This window comes from Salarias fasciatus, chromosome 13, assembly GCF_902148845.1.
Source record: "Salarias fasciatus chromosome 13, fSalaFa1.1, whole genome shotgun sequence".
NCBI classification, from domain to species: Eukaryota; Metazoa; Chordata; class Actinopteri; order Blenniiformes; family Blenniidae; genus Salarias; species Salarias fasciatus.
The window spans coordinates 14,501,618-14,525,826 of NC_043757.1; the positions used below are offsets into that span (position 1 = coordinate 14,501,618).

Below are 24,209 nucleotides of genomic sequence, written 5' to 3' on the forward strand. Positions count from 1 at the left end.
TGTAGATCTAGAGTATTCTTTGGAAAGGCTGGTTTTAGAAATGATAAAGACTGAATCTTCCTGGAAATAAATAAACAAATGGTCTCTTCATGCAGCATCTGCTCAGATGGAACAAATTCAGTCAAGGCCTGGAAAACTATGGCCAGGCTAATGAGAGTTAACTGTTCACAGCAAAATGATTAGAGCAGCTGACCCAATCCTCTCACAAAAAAAAAAGCCCATAAAAATAAAACATTGTCAGTTTGTGAGGAACAATTGCCTCTATCTGCACTAGCCAATGTAATACCTCTCTTTGACTGTGTACATAATTAAAAATATGCAAATTAACCATACACAATGATTTCTCAGTCTTTATTTTTCAATACAATGCGAGAATATAGGTCTTCAATTCAGCTTGGGAAGTTTTATTTGTGCCTGACAAAGAACACCCACCTACACGAACAAAACCCTTCCTCCATCTTCAATGGGAGAGGCAATGTGATCAGCAGACGATTGAGATGACTGAAAGTCCCCATCCCCATGTCCATTACAGTTCCATTCTTCCCATGCATTCAGCCAATAAGCAATGAAGCCCATTGCAAGAGCCATTGGTGCCGCATTGTCACTGACCAACTGATGAAGCCTGGAGCTTACACTGCTTCTGATTGACTGTTGATTGTTGAATTAATGCCTGGATGGGGGATGAGGGGGTGTCTTCAAGAGGACAATTTTTTTTCTCCCCCTCTGGGGACACACGTGGAAGACGGCTGCAGTGAAAAAAAAAAAAAGCAAGTTTGATTTCCACCTGTAAAGGTGCGAGATAACCCGGAACAAGTTTCCCAAGTGCGCAAGTTGCCCCAAAAGCGACGTTTCCAAAAGCGGTGAAGGAGTCTGTAGAGCGGCTGTCACCCGTCAGAAGAAAGAGGGGAAAAAATACCAAAACACACCAGCAGCTTGCAGCAGGTCCCACCGACTGGCTGGAGCTGTTATGCTTTCCTAAAAAAAAAAAAAAAAAGGAAGGAAAAAAAAAAGACAACAATAAAAGTCCAGAGTCCTGCTTCGGGCTGCTGCAGCAAAGCGCGGCGTTGTCTGAGCACAAGTGAGAGGGTCCAGTTCAGGGGGGAAACCCTTTTGACTCGAATTAAGGAGAGGCTGTATGAGGGGAAAAAATAGAGGGGAAAAAAAAAAGGAAAGGAAAGGAGGAGGAGGAGAAGGAGGAGGAGGAGGGCAGGGAAGAAAGTGGTGGTGCCAGACGCAGCGGCAGTAAGAAGCGTACGTACGTGCTTTATCTTGGCGGCTGAGTGTGACGTGATATTGCAGCCTGCTGCTCCTGGAGCTCTGCGAGCATCAAGCAAAGCGCGTCTATTTCTCTCAGTGTTGTAACTCACTAGCCCCCAACATCCACCCACTACGGATCTTTTTTTTTTCTTCCCCTCTCTTTTCTCTCTCCCTCTCTCTTTCTCGCGCTCTCTCTCTCTCTCTCTCCCCCCCCATTTTTTTTCCAGAGGGGGGGTTGAGCGACTTACTGGAGAAAACATATCAGTTGGAAATAGAGACGTGGAGCCTGCCGATTTAATTTATGGTAATTCTGTAAGAATTGCTCTCTTCTTCTCATCACTCCAAGAATTTCTTCCCCTTCTCCGTCTCTCCTGGTCTTTCTCCCCCCTTCTCCCTCTCTCCCTCTCTCTCTCACCCTCTCTCTTCCTCGGTGGCTGTCGTGTGTTGGTTGTTGCGCTCCGTTTTGATGGGAAAAACCCAGAAGAAGAAGAAGACGAGGGGATATGAGCGGGCACACCGGAGTGTAACGCATTTTATTTTCATCCATTGAACCATCTTGTTGCGCCGGACTTCTGCTGTCGGGAATGGGGAGTATTGATTCACTGGAGGGCTGCAGAATTTATTTATAAAGGATGTGGTCAAGTATGTTGGAAAAATAGCCATAGCTTCCGCAGTGTAAGGTAAGACCTTATTATTATTATTATTATTATTATTATTATTATTATTATTATTATTATTATTATTATTATTATTATTTATTATTATTATTACAGAATGAAGCGACTGAGAAGCCGATTTTCATATGCCACCCGTCAGTTAAAGTTTAGCCTCCCCCCGTTAAATATTTGTCCTGTCTATTCAACACGATGGCTTTGGAGCGTTCATCCGCTCGCATTAGTCCAGGGTGCTTAACAGATGATTTTTAAGCGCTGATCTCTCTTAAGAGGCAAAAATCACTTTAAAGTGCCGTGCGTCGAGCTGACACTGCATGAGATGTGGCTCGTACGTGTCTCTATATTCAGATTTGCTCTCCAGACGAAATTGCTCTTGGAAGCCCGACTATAAAATCAGCGGTTCTTGACGACCGATTTCTCGTCCCCAGAATACTGATTTTTTTTTTTTTTTTTTTTGTGTGTGTGTGTGTGTGTAGAGCCTTGGTTGTGAATCTTGCGGAGGGCGATGTGGAAATCATGAGGATTTATCGCGGCAAAAAAAAAAAAAGGCTGATATAACTCCGCACAGACCCTTATATAACACATATATTATTCTAATGTGGCGTGGCGGGCAGGTTTTATCAGTCAAAATGAGAGAAGTTAGACACTGCGAATGTACCTGCTCAGTGGAAACTGGTCGGTATCTATAGCCTACTTCGGATTCGAACGCCTACACACACACACACACACGCACGCACGCACGCACACACGTACACGCACGCGCTGCTGTGACACTGCTCACAGCTGCATTGCCTGTAGGATTAAAGCAATCAGGACATCGCATTGCATTCTCTCTCTCCTCTCTCTCTCACACAAACACAGTTTGGAGCGTGCACGCACACATGCAAGCTTAGACACGCACACAGACACACACGCGCACGCACTCTCTCTCTCTCTCACACACACACACACACACACACACACACACACACACACACACACACACACACACTGGCTCTTTATCAAATTGCATTGTCAAATATGTCAAGCCCCGAATTTCGGAGACACGCAGGTCGCGCGCAGCGGGAGAGAAAGCCACAGTGACCAGGCGGACGCAGGGAGACGTTTCCAGTCTGTGAATCTGTCTTTACTCACATTATCTAACTGTCCTGCTCGGAAACAGCCTAAATTGCAAGCGAGAGGGAGAGAGAGCGAGAGAAAAAATACAGCTCGCTTTGAAAAGATCCGACACAGACTGCGTAAAATGAGCAGTTTTCATCCCCACAACTCGGGAGGACTGCGTAGACTTACATGCCGCCTTCACCGTTTGTCTATTGATGTCACATATTCTAAATAGCTACATTTGAATATCTCCAGGGATTGTGCCATACCAAATACGACCCAATTAATAATGTCTAAATGACTCACATTATTGCACCCCCTCCCTCGACAAAATAAATAAATAAATAAAGGCCAGAGAAGCCACAAGGTGGCAGTGTTTGCACAAAGTATGTTGATGGAGGAGGCAGACCAGGGATGCAAAGCACATGTTGCTGTGGTTAATATGTCTTTATTTTCTTTCTCGTGTCATGAGACAATGAGATAATATAAAGCAGATTGATTAGATCTCATAGAGATCATTTTAAAATGTCTGATGTGAACTCTGCCTTAATCTTGCTTTATTTAATGCTGTTCATCTCTCCTTGCAGGCCAAATGACATAGGATGAAGGCTGTTCGAAACCTGTTGATTTATATATTTTCCACCTATCTTCTGGTTATGTTTGGATTAACTGGTGCCCAAGATTATTGGTGTTCCACTCTGGTCAAGGGTGTCATTTATGGATCATATTCGGTGACTGAAATGTTTCCCAAGAACTATACAAACTGTACATGGACGCTGGAGAACCCAGATCCTACCAAATACAGCATCTACCTGAAGTTATACAAGCGAGACTTGAGCTGCTCCGAGTATTCTTTGCTTGCCTATCAGTTTGACCATTACTCACATGAAAAGATCAATGAATTGCTAAAAGTCAATGAGTCTATAGTGTACCTATGCGATTCCAAGAATATTTACATATTTTTGCTGTATGACAAGAATTTCGTCCAACTCCGGAGAGTTTTTCCATACGATTACAATGGATTGACGCCACAGAAGCTGGATGAAGAGGAGAAGTCCATTGTGGAGTTTCTTGTGCTGAATAAGGCAAGTCCTAGCCAGTTTGGGTGTCAAGTTCTTTGTACATGGTTGGAAAACTGCCTGAAACTAGAGAAAGGGACGGTGGAGACATGCGGGATCGTGTACACGAAATGCACATGTCCCCAACATTTAGGCGACGGAGAATCAGAGAGCATGCTGATGCTCAACAACGTGGTTTTACCTTTAAATCCACAAACGGAGGGTTGCTTGTCACCTCAACTACAAGCTGGGCAGATCTGCAATCTGAGCGCAGAAGTGAAACGGCCTCCTAAGGAAGGTGAGTATCCTGTCATTTCCTTCCTTATGCTGAAATACTTGAAAATTTACTGGACAACTGTTTGTATAGTTAAGATCTTAATCATGTCAATTAAATGTGCACGTCAATCACTCCTACTTCTGCCCTAATTGCATGTCTGAAGTGTGATGGCCCATGAAACAAAGAGCACACATAGATATTTGGCCTGTAGATGGCTCAGAAAACGAGTCAACCTCAAGAACAAAGCTGCCAGAGGAGTTGGGTGTAGTAAAGACCACACCAGCACAAGCCAAAACCACCTAAAGGGGGTCTTTCATTTGGTTGGACTGAAATCAAAATGCACTATCACTGCTGTGAATTTTAAAATGGCTGTTTGTACACATCAGCTCCAGATTTAAAATGGCTGCAAATCTAAAGATAATTTTGGTGTTTTTTTTCCTTAATTTTTTTTTTTATACATTTATGTCAGTGTCATCCACATAAAAAGACCAACGGTGGACACATCCTTCATTTTTATTGGCATCTGTGTCACACAAAAGGATTGAGACCATGGATTGCAGCAGTGTCTGACTGGATCACATTGCTGAAAGCAATGCAGCATTTAAAACACGGGGATAAGATTTGAGCATTTAGTTCATTTTCAGCTCTGCAGAATACTTTAAAAATAAATGAAAAGATAAAAAAAAAAAAAAATTAAATAACTAAAAGAAGTCAAGCATTTTCAGAGCTGGTCTATAGGGAAGCTACTTGTGCAGTGTTGCCATAGAGCAATGCAACGTGTTTTCACTCTATGTTGGAACTGAGCAATAATCTAAAGCTTCTGAGAGAATGGGATTATCAATAGATCTGTTTGCAGTCGTGTTTAGAACATGTGGATAAATGCATACAAAGCACACAAGCTGCTCTGTCGGCGGCTGGTTGAACATTAAACAGCGAGTGTCTCTGATAAGGGTCATAAAGATTTTGTGCGATGGTGTCACCCGCGAGCAGGGGGAGTTTTTTGTGGTTAACACATGCATGTAGCTCATTCATGAATTACAAAGCAAGCCCTTCTTGACACATAGCTGCTTAACAGATAGCAGAGGAAAAACCCCAGAGGAGAACGCTCCACAGCACAGAAGTGAGGTGCGTTTGCTGTTAGACATCAGTAAGAGGCATTCATCACACACTGAGTCAAAAATAATGAGTCAATCTTTAGATTTTTTTCTTTTTTTTTGGGAAAAAAAAACAATGATAGCAGGCTATATAGAGCCATTTCCCTTATGGCAGTTACTAAAATAACAGTTGCTATAATGGCACCCTGGATAACAGGTGTTGGTGTCTGAATCACGAGGAGCAGATGAATGTTGCAGTAATGCAGCTGTGTCGTTGACTCCTGCTGAGTGGTGCTACATGCTACACCACATTTCTACTCATTCTGTGACATAGAAAAGCATTTTTCATAAATACAGCTATTATAGCCACCATGGATAAAAAAAACTATTCTATTCTATTCTATTCTATTCTATTCTATTCTATTCTATTCTATTCTATTCTATTCTATTCTATTCTTGTTTAAAATCTCCACTTTTTTTAAAAAAGGCTGACTTACCTGAAGTGGAAAAGATTAATCATTTTCAATTTAACCTGCCTTTTCACTAGAGTCTTTAAGCAATGCTACAAAGAGTATCTATAGCTTACGCATCACTTCACCGTTGAATGGGAGGTGCAGCAACAACGGAAAGCATGACTCAGCTGTGTATTTTATCAGATAATTCCATCATTTAGTGAATCTCATGCCCGTGTCACAAGTCCTACCCGGAAGCATTGTGCTTATTGTCGCAGGGAAACTCTCCGCTCCAAAATAACATTTGACATTTTTCCTCCTATCAGCATGTTAATAACAGCTTAAGAGCACAGCTTATTTTTTTTTTTCCCCCACTCAGAAGATTTTCCACGAGCTTCTATTTATAGGATTGGTTGATGGGAGGTTTGAATAAATCCGTTTTCATCTGGATAACGGGGAGATCACCACTGGGTTTAAAAGAGCACTGTGTCTCCCGTGGCATCACGGTGACAGAGTGGGTGTTCCTGATGAAGAATAAAGCATTACAAACAGTCGACAAGAGCTCCATTTGATAAAATCGCGTGTCTTTGATCTTCTCAGTTCCTGGTAGAGGATGGCTTCAGAGCACATCAAAGAAAAACAGGGCTGGAGGTTGTATACTCCAGCCATGCCACTGAAACACCCCCCCCCCCCCCCCCCCCACACACACACACACACACACACACACTCACTCACCCACCAGGGCTGCACACACACTGAGGATAGCAACATTTTAAAAGGTTATAGCTCTCAAATGTTTAAGGTGATTATTCAGATAAAAGATGGGCCCGGTTCCGTGATATCATGGCATTTTGAAAACCACAGTGACACAATGAAATCCAGATGTACTACTCAGATGACTCATTTATGCAGTTTTATTTTTATCACATTCTCCCATTTCATGAATAAAAAAAAGTTGTAAAAGGAGGCAGCACAGTGGCGCAGTGGCACTCACAGCAAGACAGATTTAATTCGCCTTTTTTTTTTTTTTTTCTCGTTCCCCCCGGTGGGTTCGGTATTTTTGTAGATTTCTTCCACATCCTACACAATCAAAATCAAGTAGGCCGAGGAATGAACTGCTCGTAGGTGAATGAGCGACTGTCTGTGCTGGAGCTTTGATGTCCTGGTGTCATGTCCTGGTGGCTCTCTCTCTCTCTCTCTCTCTCTTGCTCTCTTTCTCTCTCTCTCTCTCTCTCTCTCTCTTTTTTTTTTTGCTTTCGAGCAGTGAATGCTCGAATTGACTCCAGCTAGGAGGACTCTGAATTCTGAGGAAGACAAAAAGCCAAACCTGACTTAAGGACGTCATATAGATAACTAAGCCGACACAACCACATATCTTAGTTTGTATTTTGTTTGCTTTTTTTCAACTGCATCTTCTGCATATGGACAAGAAATTAGTGGCTTAATTGCTCGTATTTGAATGACACTCCTCAATTAATCCATGAAATTCACATTGCTGCATAAACAGGACGACGTTGCATTGTCTGGTGCTTTAGTTGAGTGTGCTTGTGTGTCCTTGGCAAAGGAAAAAAAAATCTTTTATTCTTCGTCCCGAATGGGTGGAAGTTGCCAGATTTCAAGGATCAGGGTCAAGGAGTGTCATTGTTTGAAAGGATTGTGCTTTGTTTCATGCCCTTTAAGGCGTTCACTGTTAATGAAGCATCGAACAGTGATGTCTGTGTCAAAACCCCTCAGTGTTACTTTTACCCCGTCTGGTACAAATAACTGTGACAATTATCTTTTTTATTCTCAAACTGACAGTAGTTGTTGAACTGTTGTCACAAAGTAATCATTTTAAAATGAAAAGTTAAAATCTGAATTGGTTCACCCTAACATTGTTTTGAGCGAGTCTGTTTGACTCGCATATTTTTGCAGCATATAATTGCGCACACACATGAAAATATACACCTTGAAAGCACCCTTTTCAATTTCTTTTTGAGAGAGAAATCGTGGTAATAATGGAACAAAAAGACAAATGCCAGAGTGACAATAATTAGCTTTTTTTTTCTTTTCTTTTTTTTTTTGCAATACAAGTATATAAATTAGTTCTTGAATCAGTAAAATTAGACAATTTGAGACACTGCTGCAAAAATATTTAGATTAATGTTTCAATATACAAGCTAATCATCCAACTCTCTCGTTAATGAATATGTTGGTTTGAAATAACAAATCTGAGTCCTGATTCCCAGAGGTTCCACTCCGATGTGAAAGAGTACACGTTTACATGTGACCTTTTTTGGGGGTTTTCTTGCTTTTTGTCTAAACCAGTGGCTTTTCAAGGGCAGGGCAGATATCTTTACAGGGTCAGAGAGATGCCTTTTCCCAACATGGCCTTCTCTTCTTTTTTTCTGTTTTCTTTTGGAAGATCCAAACTATGTATATTTTGCTTTCACAAATTATCTGTAGAAAACAAGAGGGGAGAAAAAAGCATGGATATACATTATGATGAAAATAGACAAAACAAAGGAAAACATAGGGATTGTACAGTGACTTCATTGAAAAAAAAAATAGCCAATAGCCAATAATTACTTTCTTCAAGTGCAATTGAGACAATACATTTTATTCATGATCTTTATTGTAAATCTATACGTACTAAAACAGTTACAGACTATATATAGACCTGAGTGTATTTTGACGAGCGCAAGAGGAGCTATGCTTTTTATTGGCTGTGGATCCCAACAGCTGTTACCAATATTTTATGTGAAAAAAGATTAGGGAGTCTGAAGTGTTGTTCATGCTCCGTGAGGGCTCATCTGCCCCACACTTTGAAAACCGCTGGTCTAAAGGTTTAGTTTGAGTCAACCACTACTAAGCTCAAAGAGACGCAGGAGAGACATATTTAAAGACAGAAAAAAATAACTTTTATAATATAAATGTGCATGGTCATTTGATCATCCTGGCTCGTGCCCTGTGGAAAGTGGCAATAGGATTTATTGGCAAATGAAACGTGTGCAAAGTGTTATAATGCACTGTCACCCGCCAAAGTCCTGAGCACTGCAGCAGCTCAGCCTTGCTGCCTCACATAGTGAGGCCTTTTATTCACTTTGGATCTCAGTCAAGTCACTCAGTAGTCACACTGCATTATGCTCAGCCCCATTGTTCAGTACACTTGGAGGCCATTTTAGTTCCAATTCAGTGAAGAAGAGCGCCGGGATCAACAGCGCAGAATCTGTTTTATCTTAGACATGCATTATTTGTCTTTAGTTATGGTAAATATCATGAATATTCTGTGTCCTGATTCCCTCGTGAAATCTCGGTCTCAATTATAGCACCCATTCAGAAAGAAATTCTCTGCCTACTGTAAATATTGCTCTCATCTTCAGTCTTTTGGAGTTTGGATGTCCCCTTGGTTTTGCAGCTTTATCTCCTGGTTTCATTATTTTGTTTACATCTTCATGGGGCAGCTGTTTTTAAGATACAAGCGTTTCAGAAAATTGTTGAGGGGAGTAGAAACGTCAACATAAACCCTTCATAGACTGAAGGACCCTGGAGAATCAGCATGAAAGTGCAGACCGTCATCTTTGTCCATTAAGTATGTATCAAGTTTAGTCTTTTCAAAACAGGACAATACACAGTGTGGAGTAATTGCTTTTCCTGCTCTCATCGGCGGCACACAGCTCTGGGTCAACGGCACTCAGTTCTGAAAAACCTACACCGAACACTGCTAAAGCTCAGAATGACCTCAGGATTCACAATGTAGGTAAATATGATGGAGCCCAGAGGTGCACAGACAGTTTTTTTTTCTGTGTGTAACAAAAATATACGTACAAGCAGGAACCTCTTGGAATGATCCAACATTTCTGAGACTTCGGAAAGAAACCCAGAGAAACTGTCAAAGATCTGCTTAAACCGCTCTCGCTGTCACACGTGGACGCAAGCGGTCCCTCCGGAAAAGTCTCACTTTCTCAACAATTTTATTCATAATAGAACAAAGCACAAGTTCTGCCACATTGTGGTTAACACCCCAAGATAAAAAATTGTCTATTTATTCCAAGTACCACATAATATTTTATGATAACTGCAGGATCAAAGACAGTCATTACCTGTTTTCCCCAGCGAGCTTGTAAGACGGAGAAAGGACCGCCAAAAAATACATTTGATTTACAACTAAATAATTAGTCTTAATCATAATTTTTGAATATTTTGATACTTTCTAATGCCCACCTCCTTCTACAGCTTTAGTAATGTTAACCAGGCAGAGGGGAGGACGCAGATTGGCTGTGGAAGCTGTTCATTTGAGGTGGATTGCTTATCTCAGTGCTGAGGCTCTATTTCAGCAGCCTGTGACACCAGCTCTCCACCGTATAGCCAGACGGTGCCCTGCAAATGGCCGTGGAGTAAATTAAAGCCCCGTGTTGTCACGACTGAACTGCAGACTGGATGCGATGAACTGCCGTGCGTCTGGAAAAGAGCTTCAAATGTAATTTTAAAAAGCAAAGATGTTAACTTACCACTTCCATGCTATACATAAAGCATCACACACTCTTGTTTTCATTTTGATCCGACAACAAGTGAAACCCGAGCTGCTAGAAATGATACTGATGCAGTACTGCAATACTAATGTATTCTGAGCAGGGACTTAAAGAACAGGTCATGAAACTGCATTACTATTCTTTCATTTCCCTGCCCTGGGTTTTAGCTGTTTCTATTTCCAAAATCAGTAAAGATTCACACAAGATTTTTTTTTCTTTTTGTCTTTTGCAGTCTGTCATGAATTTCATCATCTGACTTGAAGCTCTTTTTGCACTTGTAATGGGCATTTACTCGTTTGACATCTGGAAGAAGTAACAATTCCTGAGGACTTGAACGAAGTCGGTCTTCTAAATGCCCAAAATATTTTTGGAAATTTTCGTTAAACTGTTTTCTTTAAGTATCACAAGTCAAAGACATAATATTGCTGAAATGTGTTTTCAGAGTATTGTGAATGCCATTACTGTTGGATTTTTGCTTTCAATAACCCCTATGAGACAGATTAAATCAAGGACCGTGACGTCGCCTGGTATGGTGCAGCCAGGGCCCCACCCTGGAGCCAGGCCTGGGGCTGGGGATCCTGGGGATCGCTCACGAGCGCCTGGTGACTTTGCCTTTGCCCACAGGGCTCGGCCGAGCTCAGTCCAAAGGGAAAATGTTGGCCCACCCTCCGGCGGACCCACCACCCACCTAGGGAACCGTTCTGGCTGGGTGCAATGTGAATTGGGTGGCAGCCGATGGCAGGGTGCCTGGCGATCCGATCCTCGGACACAGAGACTGGCTCTAGAGACATGGAATGTCACCTCATTGGGGGGGAAGGAGCCTGAGCTTGTGAGGGTTGAGAGGTACCGGCTAGACATAGTGGGACTCACCTCCACACACAGCCTGGGATCTTGAACCCAATCTCTCGAGAAGGGCTGGACTCTCAGCTTCTCTGGCGTTGCCCGCAGCGAGAGGCGGCGGGCTGGTGTGGGTTTGCTTATAGCCCCACAACTCAGCCGCCATGTGTTGGAATTCTCCCTGGTGAACGAGAGGGTCGCATCTCTGCACCTTCGGGTCGGGGATAGGTGCCTCATTGTTGTCTCGGCTTATGGGCCGAACAGCAGTGCAGAGTACCCGGCCTTCTTGGAGTCCCTGGCAGGGGTGCTGGACAGTGGCTACACCATTGTTCTATTGGGGGACTTAATCGCTCACTTGGGCAGCGACAGTGAGACCTGGAAGGGGGTGATTGAGGCGCACGGCCTCCCTGATCTGAACCCGAGTGGTTTTCTGTGCTAGCCACAGTTTGTCCATAACGAACACCATGTTCGAGCACAGGGGTGTCCATAAGTGCACTTGGCACCAGGACATCCTAGGTTGGAGGTCGATGATCGACTTTGTTGTCGTGTCATCTGACCTCCGACCGCGTGTTTTGGACACTCAGGTGAAGAGAGGAGCAGAGCTGCCGACCGATCACCACCTGGTGGATTCGCTGGCGGAGGAGGAAACCGGACAGACTTGGCAGACCCAAACGTGTTGTGAAGGTCTGCTAGGAGCGTCTCACGGATTCACAAAAATTGAGGTTTTTTAAATTCTTTTTAAACACAGCTATATTTTAAAGCACAACCTGCTGGAATGACCGAAGCACGTTCAACATTTTTTAAATTATTGCATCAATCCAGAATCCCACTGTGGGCTCTTTTGCAGTGTCATCGAGGCGACAAGCCCACCTTTTTAAATTTATGAACGACAATAAATGCAATTGTAATAAAATGTGTGTGTAACAGTTGTTGCCTGTAATAATGTCATATTAGAGCAGGAATTGTAATCACAGTAATGGGTTATGCAATGCCATATCTAATTCTCTGATGTGAGGCAGACACACCTCTTATCCTGAAAACTGTCGCGCTTCGCCAGTAAAACCCTGCATAAGCAATGAGGGAGCATGCGTGTCTGATTTATTGGTGTGTACATTCCACCTGTATACATGTTTCCTGTAATGAATTCTGAACGCGTATAAATTTGTGTGTGCGTGCAGCCACACTGCACTCATAAATTTGTCTAGAAATGTCACAGATTTGCCTGTTTTAGCAGTCGAGATTCCATTTATCTCTTTATTATTCGAATATTGAATAAGAATAACAGAACGTAACAAGCCAGCACCTCCACTGCGGAGCTGCTAGTTTGATACACTCCTGGAAATACCAATACTGAATCTGAAAAAAATAAATAAATAAAAAACCAAGAGAGAAGTAGCACTTACTTACCTGCCAGCATGTCATCCTTTCAATTTATTGTGCCCGTGCTTCCATCTGTTTGTATAAAAACCCATCAATGTTTAAACATGTTTCTACCGCAGTAACATTCACATGTAACATATGGCCTGCCTTGTAACTGCAGCAGCCCTGTTGGAAAACATTTAAGCATTGGCAAGGACCGAAGGTTTCCAATTGTGAGATTATGTTATTGCAAAGGCAGCTTTATATAATGAGTGAATTGAAATCAGTAGTTTCTTCTTTTTTTTTTTTTCTTCTTATTCTCTACAGGACATAATTTCACCGCAACACGCAATTATCATGGAAACATTTCCATTGTAATTGCATTTTGCCTTTGACATCACGGTGCATCCTGTCTTTATTTTTCAATTTATGAGCCAATGGTTAGTGGACCTCAGACATCAAAGCAAGAGCTACTGTTGTGATCTAGTTTTCTTTGGCATCAAAAGGATTCTATACGAGTATAAACATAACAAGGGACCAATCTCTCCAAATAAAGACGGCAGCATCGTTGTTGTGTAACGCAAATTAGATTTGTTTGTTGCTGTCACATGAGAAATTCAGTGACTGGGACCTCTGCTTTCACACCACAACAAAAGAAACATTTTCTCCTTGCTCAGGAGAACAGGATGCACTATGAACTTGTTTCCATTACGTTCACCTACAACTCGGTATGAAATTAAGGCTCGGTATTTTTGCCTGACAGCAGACAGGACTGATTTAGTTCATTTTGAAAACAAATGTTGTGATTCTCATATTAACAATTCATTTAGAAAGCAAATTCTTTTCAAGCAAGCCTCAGCAACTCTGCTATTCATCCTTCTAAGAAAACATGAACAAATTCGGCGTGAGTTTGTTGGAGCTCTGCCCCATAGTTCTGAAGCAAGGGCGAGTCTTTTGAAGCTCTTCGTGGATAAACGCTGTCAAATGTCTTGAACATTTTTTTTTTTTTTTTTTTTTTTTTTGCTTCTATTTAAAATAAGCTACAAAAAAAGTCATTCTAACTTTTGTGTGGGTGGTCTTAATGTGTTTTTTTTTTCGTTTTTTTTTTTTTTTTATCAAGGCCTTGTTATGGGGTGGGCAGAGATTTTAATGTGAATTATGCACTGCTTTCAGCCTCTCAGTTGCATGCTCCTGCATTTCAACCCAGTTAGTTTTGGCCTGTCACTGGATGGCTATTTCAGCCCACAGAGGAGAGGCATTTGCATAAACATCCACCCACAAAACCTGGCAAATGAGTCTGTCACTCAAAAACACTGTGTATGTGGGAAAAAAGGAAACAAAATCCAATTTTTTTTTCTCTCTCTCGAGGGGATTCAGTCTCTGCTCTCGCTGGCAATCCCTCTGCAGGGTGAGGCAAGTGGATCCTCATGTAGTTATTATAGACGCTGCCTTTTAAACTTACATGGTATACCATGATGTAGGGCAGCGTGTACCGAGATGATCAGCGTTGCATCACGATATCTTTCAGCGTTCAGATCAGCTGTTAAAAAAAACATAACCTGCTGAAAATTACATGATGTTTTGTTTTCATAACTGCATTTCAGTTGAGAGAAGGAGAGGAGATACAAGTGAAGATACCCCAGCGGCTACATGCAGATGTACGGTTTCAAAAATAATGCAAAGTATGTGAGACCTTTAGCTATATCAAGGAGTTAGTCTGGAGTGCTAGTTTATTATTAATTCTCTTGTCTGAATATATTCCATTGTACAAAACCAAAGATTTGGCCTGATTTAGTCATTGATTTTCATTGACATAATTTTAACATGTTTAAAATTACTGAAATAATGTGGCAACTGTGTTTTTTATTTCAGTTTTTACACAGAAGTATACTATTATACAATGTATTATTATTATAAATGACTAAAATTCACTGCTTTCTGTTTTTCGTGTGATTTAAGTTAGATTAGAGTTGCATTATACTGACAGTGAAATCCATGATTAAACAGGGAAATCCAAAAAATACTAAGGGACAGCTGTTTCTCAGGTGGAATCATTTGTCTTCCAAACGCAAGGTTTGGGGTTGAATCCCACCATCTGGCTTTGTCCATATGTAGAATTATGCTTTATAAAATGAACTCTGATTTCCTTTAATGGAGGTCGAGTACTTCACATGGCAGATGCAAGATATGCAAGATATTTATGTAAATTAACTTGACCCCCACTTGAGAGAAAAAAAAAAAAACCTGAACATAAACCTGTCATGACCATTTCCAAATTCCAGTAACAAAACCATTTTTCTGATCTTTTTCATCAGATAATGCCATGCGTCTAAAGCTAATTTTACTGGGGACCACATGCAGAATGCAGTCGAGGTGAAATATAAACTCAAACTGTGTGAAATGTTCTACAAACTGCAACGGCAAAGTCTTGCATTTATTTAGTTTTTCCATTTTTGGTCCCTTGCAGCAACGTTTGTCTTTGACTCGTCTTGCATCGTTGAGAATTGAACTCACAGCCATCGGGGGCACGATCTGTAAAGAGTGGTCAGTCCGAATAAAGTGAAATTCAGGAAGTTTGCTCTTATTTCAGAGATACTGATGACCCCTGAGGTCCTTAAGCTCTGTGTAGTGTTAAAACTCAGAAGTACAACACAGTCAAGTGTAATTTTTCTGTATATGGGCCGTTCTTCGTGATATTTTAGAACTTGCTGCGAGCCAATTAAACTATAATGCTCTGGTTCTGCCTGCTCCTGCCATACCGTGTCACTCTCATTGTTATCCAAAGCATTGGTGCACTATTTCAAAGCCTTTAAAAAAGATGAATCACATCCTTAGACGCGCATGGACATCATGAATATTGGACCCTAAACATTAACACCTCTCCAATTTTTCAGACCTATTTCCCGGAGGGAAAAACATCTGTCATATTTAGGTTTGGTGTGTGAATGGGTGAACGTGGTCAATACTGTACAGTGCTTTAGGGACTGCTCACATGTGATATATATATATATAAATAAAATAGTTGCTCGTACCCTCTGACTACTTCAGTAAAATAGATTTCCCATCCTTCAGCTACAAAGCTTCACAGCGGTGGTTACATAAATTGCCTCATACGCTTCACTGCTGCACCCATTTCTCTTGACATGTATAGTTAAGGTTAATCATCGGATGAGTTGAATGCAGAGAAGTAATTTCCCCAAGGGGATCAATAAAGTAGGCTTTATATCATTCTTTCTATGGAAGGAAAAAAAAAACATCTGTACAGCAAACACACTTAAATGTAGCATATAAACAAATTGTCCTTCTTGAGCTTAATTGGCATCTCTTCGCTGAGGAAGTGATGACATTTGCTTTCAGCAACAAAAAAAGCACTAGGGGCCATGTTGCTTGTTTGTTATTGTCATGTGAATGCTGGTAACTCCCAGTTGGCACGATCCCAGTTCCCGGGTGCATGAATGCATCATGATCACAATAAAAATGCTTTCCTTTGACCAGGACGTCATTGCTGTTTGTGCTGCAACGTCTCTGGTAGTTTTTAGGCCAGATGCCCCTCATGCTGCTTCTGGGATTCAAACCTGGTTTATATACACTCTACATCAAATTTAACCTGATACACCACCAAGGAGAAACTAGTGAAACCAAATTAATCCATCAGGTAAAACATCATTTCAAAACCCCAGTCTGATTTGTCATTAATTTGAGTGATCTCTTTTCTGTCTGAATAAAATACTGTAATTAATAAAACTGTGTATCAGACACATTACATAACAGCAAAAAACAGTAATAAAGCGTGATTTTTATTTTGATATGAACCAATTACCAGTGACTGCATGTCAGAGAAATATAAAAACCAAAGTATTTGTGTATTCAGCACAGCTTATCAGCCCAAACAAAAACATTTCCATCAAATCAAACACAGAGCTGTCTTGGCACACTTAAACTTATGTTTACTTATTTGTGGATTCAAAATCTTGAAGGAAAGTGTCTCTTGAATGGCAGAAGTCCTTGACAGATGCATGATGGGATATTTCAGTAACTGCCATCACCAGCTAAGACAGCTGACATTTGCTTGTGCCGCCCGCAATGTGGCTATTCAGCTCCTCTCACTGTACGGAGAGGAGTTACGTAACATGGACTGAGATTCAGAAATTATCACTCCTCAACACTCATGTGCCAAATTGTCAGGCTGTCCACAGCTCGCTGTCCTTCAGAGCACAGAGACGTGAACAGCAGCGGCTCTTCTGATGGTCTATTACAACATATTAGCAGCAGTGTGTCAAGTAAGTCGATGGAGTGAGAGATTTTCATCCAACTGTTATCCTCCTATTGTAACTGCTACCTTCGATTCAGCTTACAATGCATTGAATCACCTCTATGGCATCAACTAATTATTTTAACATTTCATTAAATTTCTCTCTGGAATCATTCAATCATCAAAATGTCATATTAGAAAATAAAAATGAGTTCAGAATGTTTCTCATTCTTGTTGTTTAGGCAAGCTAAGGCAGTAGATTCGCTATAATAAATAAGTAAGGACCACTTTAGGAGAACAAATGTATGGTCTGATCTCACTTCAATTTGTCAATCTCCCACTCTTGAAAACAAAATAAACAAAAGCAGGATAATGATTACTTCATTGGCTGAGAGCATTTGAGTCAGTGCCACTGCATCTGGACTTTTGCGCCAAACTGAAATAACACGCTTGCATCAAAGTCATTGATGGTTATCATCAGTTTGGATTCACCAGTGTTTGGCACGTCTAGACTGCAATCAAGATATCAGATTTCACTGTGAAACTTAATCTACAATTCAGACTTTCCACAGAAACGACTCTCTTTTTTGCAATAATCAAATTTGAGTAAAACGTCTGGACTTTATATCACAGTCAGATCACATTTCAGACTGTGCCTGAGACCATTGAAAAACAGACGCACCGCACTCATGCTGCATTCAGAGCATGGTTAGCCTGCCGGCTGTGCTTCACATCTGAAACGCGTGTGTCGCTGACACCGTCGGCTGCAGCGCGCAGAGCTGATGTAGTCATGGCATGAAGAGAAACATGGGCCTACAGTGTTAGTCTTAATCCGTCAGTGAGAAAACCTACACATGGCTAAGCTTTCGTGACGACACACACTGATGGCCTCGCAGTGCCGCAGCGTGCAATTCCTCAATGAATGCTGCTTAAAAGTCTTCACAAACTAACTAAATAATTAAGTAAATAACATACCAACAACTGACTAAGTAATCACACTTTATTAATATATATTGACTTTGCTCATGTCATAAAAGCTGCAGTTGTAGAAATCGATGGTCCTCACAGCCACCCACCAGGAGCATTTATGGACCTGCTATTGATTTTTAAAACACAAGTCATTGATTAAAGGCTATAAAGATTGTTGTTGGTGATAATAAGAAACTGTGTAGCTGATTTCTCAAGGAAAGCTTTTAGCAGAGTACCAATATCCTCCTACCTTCTGTTGACATCAGTAATGATGTACACATATTTCCATGATTAACCATTTCATTTCAGATTCTAGCCATCTGACATTTAAGAATGGATTGAAGTTGAGAGTGTTGAGTACAGCAAGTTAGCCCCCAAAGAATCCACAGAAAAATTAAAAATACAGTTTATTGGCATATAAACAAACACATAAATAAAATGATGCCTGTAAAGTTGATGCCAACTGTAGGAGCCATGTCTACTTAAGGAAATGTAGATTTTTTTTTCTTTGTATATGTGAAATAGTTCCCAAATCAGGGTAATAATAGATAACTGTTTTCATTTTAGTTGCAGTGATGTTAGTGCATTACAGAGCTCTCATTCACCAGATGGTCAAGGTCATTTTGCTAATTCACACTGGTTCTCTGACTCAAAGCAATTCAACTTTTCTGGTGTGAAGTCCACTTACTTATGGACGTATAATTATCAGTTTCTAATTTCTCAGACACTAATAAAAGTACCTCATGTTTCTTTGCCTTAACGACTTCTTCGTTATATATATATATATTTTCCTGTAGCTTTTTTGTTTCCAGTGGAACCAAAATATAGCTTAATGTCACCAAGCTGACTCCAACCATAATAACAGGTCTCTCTTCATTGCTTTTATCATCGTAACTATTATCACTGCAGGTCCTCACGTTTCTTCTCCCTCAGCTCTCATCTGGGAATTGGCATGCTGCTGTGCAACAACGTAGCAACTGGTAAAACTTTAGTGTGCTGTCTCTAAACCAATGGTCATTCAGCTCTGTTCTTTAAAACACATTTCTCTTGGTTTTGTAAATGAACATACTCCTGTCAAAACCCCTCCCCTTCCAAAAACGGTCACTTTCAGTAATTTTGCGGCAACCTATTGTACAGTTTTCACAGTCCTGTCTCTCTCTTTCTCTCTCTGTCTCTGCCTTTCTCTTTAGATAATTGTTCCCGGAGTAATTAATATAATAAATATGTTCTTTCACTTCAAAAAACACTAGCTGCTAATTTACTCGTGGTCTCTGTGGAGTTTCAATGGCAGAATCTGTGTGAAATCTGTAAACTGAATGATATGAGTGAATCACACTTGCTGAATTAGCGAGAGCCTGCTGCAGGGAGTCCTATCCATCCCTCCAATACAGACGACACATCAGATGGTTAAATGCTTTCTGTTGTATTGTACTAAAGACAAAAGACTCTCAGAGCACGGGAGTCATAATGAAATGTGACAGATAAATCAGAAGCGCTCCGGAGATGGCTTCGGATTACTGAATCAATACTGTACCACCACAGCTAGTCCAGACTTCCCAAACCTGCTGTGATTTACTGGCCTCCGGTAAAAGCCTTCACTTGAGTCTGCAATCATTTATCCTCTGACTACAGTTTCATTTTTTTTTCCTGCATAGCTGACTCAAAAAATAGCCAGTGCTGTGAAAAATAAAAGCAGATATGCAGATAAAGTTTTGAGAAGCACATCGCTAACTTGTTATATGAGACCACTTCATTACTTTCCAGAAGGTTCAGCCAATACTTGTGTGAATTATAAAGAGCTACATTTTAATTTTGAAACAGTAATTTAGCCGCAGCTGGAAATCTTGGGTTTTGCTGACTGGTTATAGTCCTCACCTTGGTGCAATGACGAAGTGCGAGTGTCCTCGGGGTGCGTTCAGAGGATTGCAGTGAGGGGTGCTTTCAGAGTGAACAGGGCTGATCTGTGATCACAAAAGGCTGAACAAGATGAGTGATTTTCAAGATTGGTGTTGTTCACCTTGAATTTGCCATTCAGACTAATTTGTAAATACAGAGTGGGAAATGCATTGTCGCTGCCTTTTTGTCAGGAACAAAAATTTGCATCATTGTCCAAAAAGTTCTGAAATTGACTTTTCAGGAAATTGATTTCTGTATTTCTCAGTATGAATGATGCCAACAAACTAATTTGTGAGGCAGGGAAGCCAAATAAGCCCTATCTAACCATAATGAACCTGCCAAGACACCCTGTCAGCCGAGGCAGCGGCAACTGACAGAGTTCATCTGTGATTACAGTTACATATCAAATCAACCCGTGATTGGATTATAGAGGAGAAACAACCACATTGAGTCACTATCGGTGTTCCTCCCTCCGATGGCGGTGGAGACGTCTCGTTTGGTTTTTCATGACTGGAAACTTGAAGCCAGGCTGTGACCTTAGTGACTATTATCCATGTCATCTTTGGACAGTCTGGTTATTTGAATTTGATGTATGACTCCTCGCACAGCTGACACAAGGGGAAGGAAGAAAGTTGCAGTCAGAGCTGATTTTCTAAAAATGTCTATCATGCTGGGCTCCTTTCGGGAGGCTGCATAGAGATATTTGACACTATATCTTGCTTTAAACAGTGATTACGATTCAGATTTGCGCTATCTCAGTATAAACGAGGCTAAGCTGCATTGCACAGCTGTTGGGCTATTATAGTCAAAGTATATGTTTGAGTTTGTCTGGCACCAAGGGCCATTTGTTTAGCTGAATGTTTAATACTAATAATGTTTTTAACTTCATAAAATGTGATTGGTGGCTGATAGAGTTCATAGGCAACACAAATAGTTGTAATTTTTCTTCATGATACTACCACTACATTTTGTAAAAACGTGTCTTTCAGTAAATCAGTTTGTAGTATGACCCTTTACTTTTTTTGTTTAATCTTTCTGAACTGTTCAAAGAGAAAAGTCACACAGGGAAACGGCTTCCCTTCGACTGCCTGGTTTTTCCTGCTGCTGCACCCACATGAAGCTCTCTGGCTCCCAGGCCCACACTCGAAAAACCACTAAACAAATTAGAATACTGCAGCTAAGGGAATTAACTGTTACCATCGTTGGATCTCATGGAAAAAGAAAATCATGCTAATTACGAGTGATTGTTATTTTTCTGGTAAATAGGGTGTTTAACTGGTTATTTATAAAGCTGGTTATTGTTGCGCAGCTTTTTTCTGGCTGCTGGGGGAGGGCTCACACTCTGACTATGATGCAAATCAAATATGGCTGCCATGCAAATCCTGTGTTCACTTTGGTAATTTGTTTAGTCTTTGATTCGGAGCATTCAAAGACACCTTTGTTTCCAAAGGAAACATTAATAGAGCATTTCAATGTGTGAAGCAGCTTTGCAAGCCTTTGATTTTGTCTCTTTGAAACACACATCTTAGAAAAGAGGTCATGTGATACACAGCTGCTGTGTGTGTATATATGCATGTGTGGGTGTGTGTGTGTGTGTGTTTTATTATATCAAGCTAATGAACGTGGAGCAAATGGCACTCAAGTGATAATGTAGAAAATAATCGCCCTGTGATTCTTTGCCCTCTACTGAGCTTCATTTGGTTTCTGTCACTATTAATAAACATGTCTTACCATTCTGCTTCAGGATGACTCAGAATGTTGCAAAATCCTTTATTTCTTTTGCTATGCATTTCAACCACCCTAAAAATGATCTCGAAGTACACTTCGACTGTACAAAACATATACATTATATGTTTGCGATAGTTTAGTAACAATTAACATTTAAGGGAATATAATATAATTTATCCAGTAAACAGACTTTAAGAAATACAGCCACTTAACGTGTTTATTCGCTTGTTGGCTTTATGCATCAATAATTATTCCTCTTGGTTGTTAATTTTATATTTTTTTCAATTCACCAAGGATCAGGCATAAAGCTTGCCAGACCATCAAGATTCCTCACCGAATGTGTGTTTCCAAAGCTAAATCAAGTGCAATATACCATGAACGCTATTAGCCGAGGCAGCTTCTGCAGCTTATTCTATCACCAGTCAATTCACCATCAGCGTTCCTTGTTTAAACGCCGTCTCTTTCCCTACTTTTGCTTGAAAACGTAACAGTGCAAATAAGATAGTGAGAGGCGGTCGTAAACGTGCACGTGCCTGTGTGATCAATCAGTCCTCATACTCAGGTATGTAACTCCGCCTCAGGGGCATCCAAACTGATGACTGAAAAAAAAACAAACAGAACAACTTCCTGTTTTTCAGATACAATATTGCATTGTTTTGATTTATTATTTAACTTAATTCATGGGTTTATAAATGTATTTATTCCAACATCTATATTTCATGCTGTCCTGTTTCAGATGCTGGCACACACTGGGAGCCACCGCAGAGAAGTAATAATGAAGTCAAATCAGAACGCTTTATTGATTCTTTCGGCTTTTTTTGAATTGATAAACAGATTGCTACTGAAGCAAATGATAGTCCTTTTTTTTCTTAAAAAAAAAAAGAAACATATTTTATGACAGAAGTTAGAGAAAACTCCTGCCATTCAAAATTTCCTCTGAAAACCATGATTAAAAAACAACAAATCCCAGTGGTCATAAAAAGATGAAAGCTGTAATAGAGCACACCATATTTGTAAAATCTGATTTCTTTGAAATCGCGGTGCTCCAACTTTAAATAGCAATACCAAGCAAACCCCCATTTCTGTGTGAGGACATTTCTCCGAACTGTCGTATCCATGGAAACCGCAGTAAAATGGACCACGTATTTGGCGGTGCCAAGCCGTTCTGTTCTCATTGTTCAATGTGGAGGACCTACACTTTCTATACACAAGGGTGTTCTCTTAATGCATAACACAAATTGTGTCTCTATAATGATAGTTGCATTTGTAGAAGCACAAAGCGAAGAGCAGATGTTTGATATTTGCAGGATTTTATTAACATGAACCTCCTTTTCATGAATATCAGGCAACGCCAAAAATCTAACTGCGCTGGATGAAGTACTTCTGATTTGGGACATTGAAAAAAAAAGATGAGAGAGTGGAAAACATTCATAGTAATTTCACTGGAAATGTAACATCTAAAAAAGGCTCACAAAACGACGGAGCAGTGGAAGCTGATTTTTTTTTTCTTTTTCATGTTTATGAATAAAGCTCTCCTCTTGGAGCAGGCTTTTATTTATTCTATTTTGATTGAAATCTCAGGTTTTGATTTTTATCAACAGTGATTTGTGTGTGTGTGTGTGTTTACTGGGTGGTAAAAACAGATTACATGTTAGCTACATTTACATACAAGTCAGTGTGTACAAATATCACAGCTTCTTCGAGCATCGTCATAACAAAAGTTACAAAGGAGGTAAAACCTTTCTGATCATGTTTTGACTGGGGAGAGCAGTCTTTTCAAAATGAGGCCAGCGCAGATTAGTAACTGCAATGATGATGCTGGGCAGGTGAAACTGTCTTTGTCCTGATGATGACTTTCAGAAAATTTCCCAATAATAGCAGAAGTCTTTACTTGCATGAGCAAGCAAACTGATTAGTCCCATAAGTCATTTGATGTCAGCTAATTGAGAAACCATTAGCAAGACCAATTTATTTATCATGACTGATTATAGTCTGCAGCATATTGTATCGATGTCCGACACAAATAAAGAAAACTGTTCAGGATCCTTTCCGTCAGGACAAAATCTCTTTTTAGTTGGAAATATATTGTTGTAGAAGATTTTGTGACATTTATTGTGAGAAGATATTGGAATATTTTCGCCATAAAAGAAAACAGAAAGTTAAATAATGTTTCAATTGTGCCGTCAGTAACTTGAAAGACGTGTGTGTATATCCACGAGCATAAAAAATGCATGACAAAAGAGTCACTGCAGGAGACTCAGCTTTCTTTCAGTGCTGACACCCGGACCTGTTCACTGGTTTTACTGCTCTACGGGAACATTTATATGAAAATGTCCATACCCTGCAGTACTCTCACTCCGTGATTTAAAGCTATCATTTAGCAGGTGCTTCGGAGCTCTGAGCTTCTCCAGTTTAAGGGCTCTGCTCCTCACACCATCTTGCCTAACCATCAGCTCAGCGGTGTCCAAAGCTCCACTGTTGTGATGTTGTCTCAACAGTTACTGAAGTGCAATAATTGCAGCTTTCTTCTCTGATGTGAGGTGACAATTAGAGGAAGGGGGCGAACGAAGAGGATTAGCTGTGAGAGTGAGAGGAGGCTTTGCCATTTGGCAACGCCGGCACGCGTGCACGTGCGCGGACGCACGCACACACGCTCGCACGAACACACTGAATCATGGGGAAAAAAATCAGAGGATTTTGTAAACATTGTTCTTTGTGGGTGTGAAGAGATGCAGCGCTGACAT

General features: G+C 40.6%; 1 protein-coding gene across 10 annotated transcripts in view; it reads left to right on the forward strand.

Annotated features, from left to right (window-relative positions):
• Positions 1–1,483: 1,483 nt before the first annotated feature.
• Positions 1,484–24,209, forward strand: part of adgrb3 (adhesion G protein-coupled receptor B3) — a 119,908-nt gene continuing 97,182 nt past the window's right edge. For 4 of the 10 annotated variants that reach the window (XM_030106439.1, XM_030106442.1, XM_030106444.1 and 1 more), the window contains exons 1-2: positions 1,486–1,937; positions 3,620–4,388. In XM_030106439.1, the coding sequence (XP_029962299.1) occupies positions 3,635–4,388 (754 nt within the window). In that variant the 5' untranslated portion in view covers positions 1,486–1,937; positions 3,620–3,634. Of the gene's footprint in view, positions 1,938–3,619; positions 4,389–24,209 lie in introns of all 10 variants that reach the window. The other 6 variants (XM_030106438.1, XM_030106441.1, XM_030106440.1 and 3 more) reach the window with 3 other exon arrangements.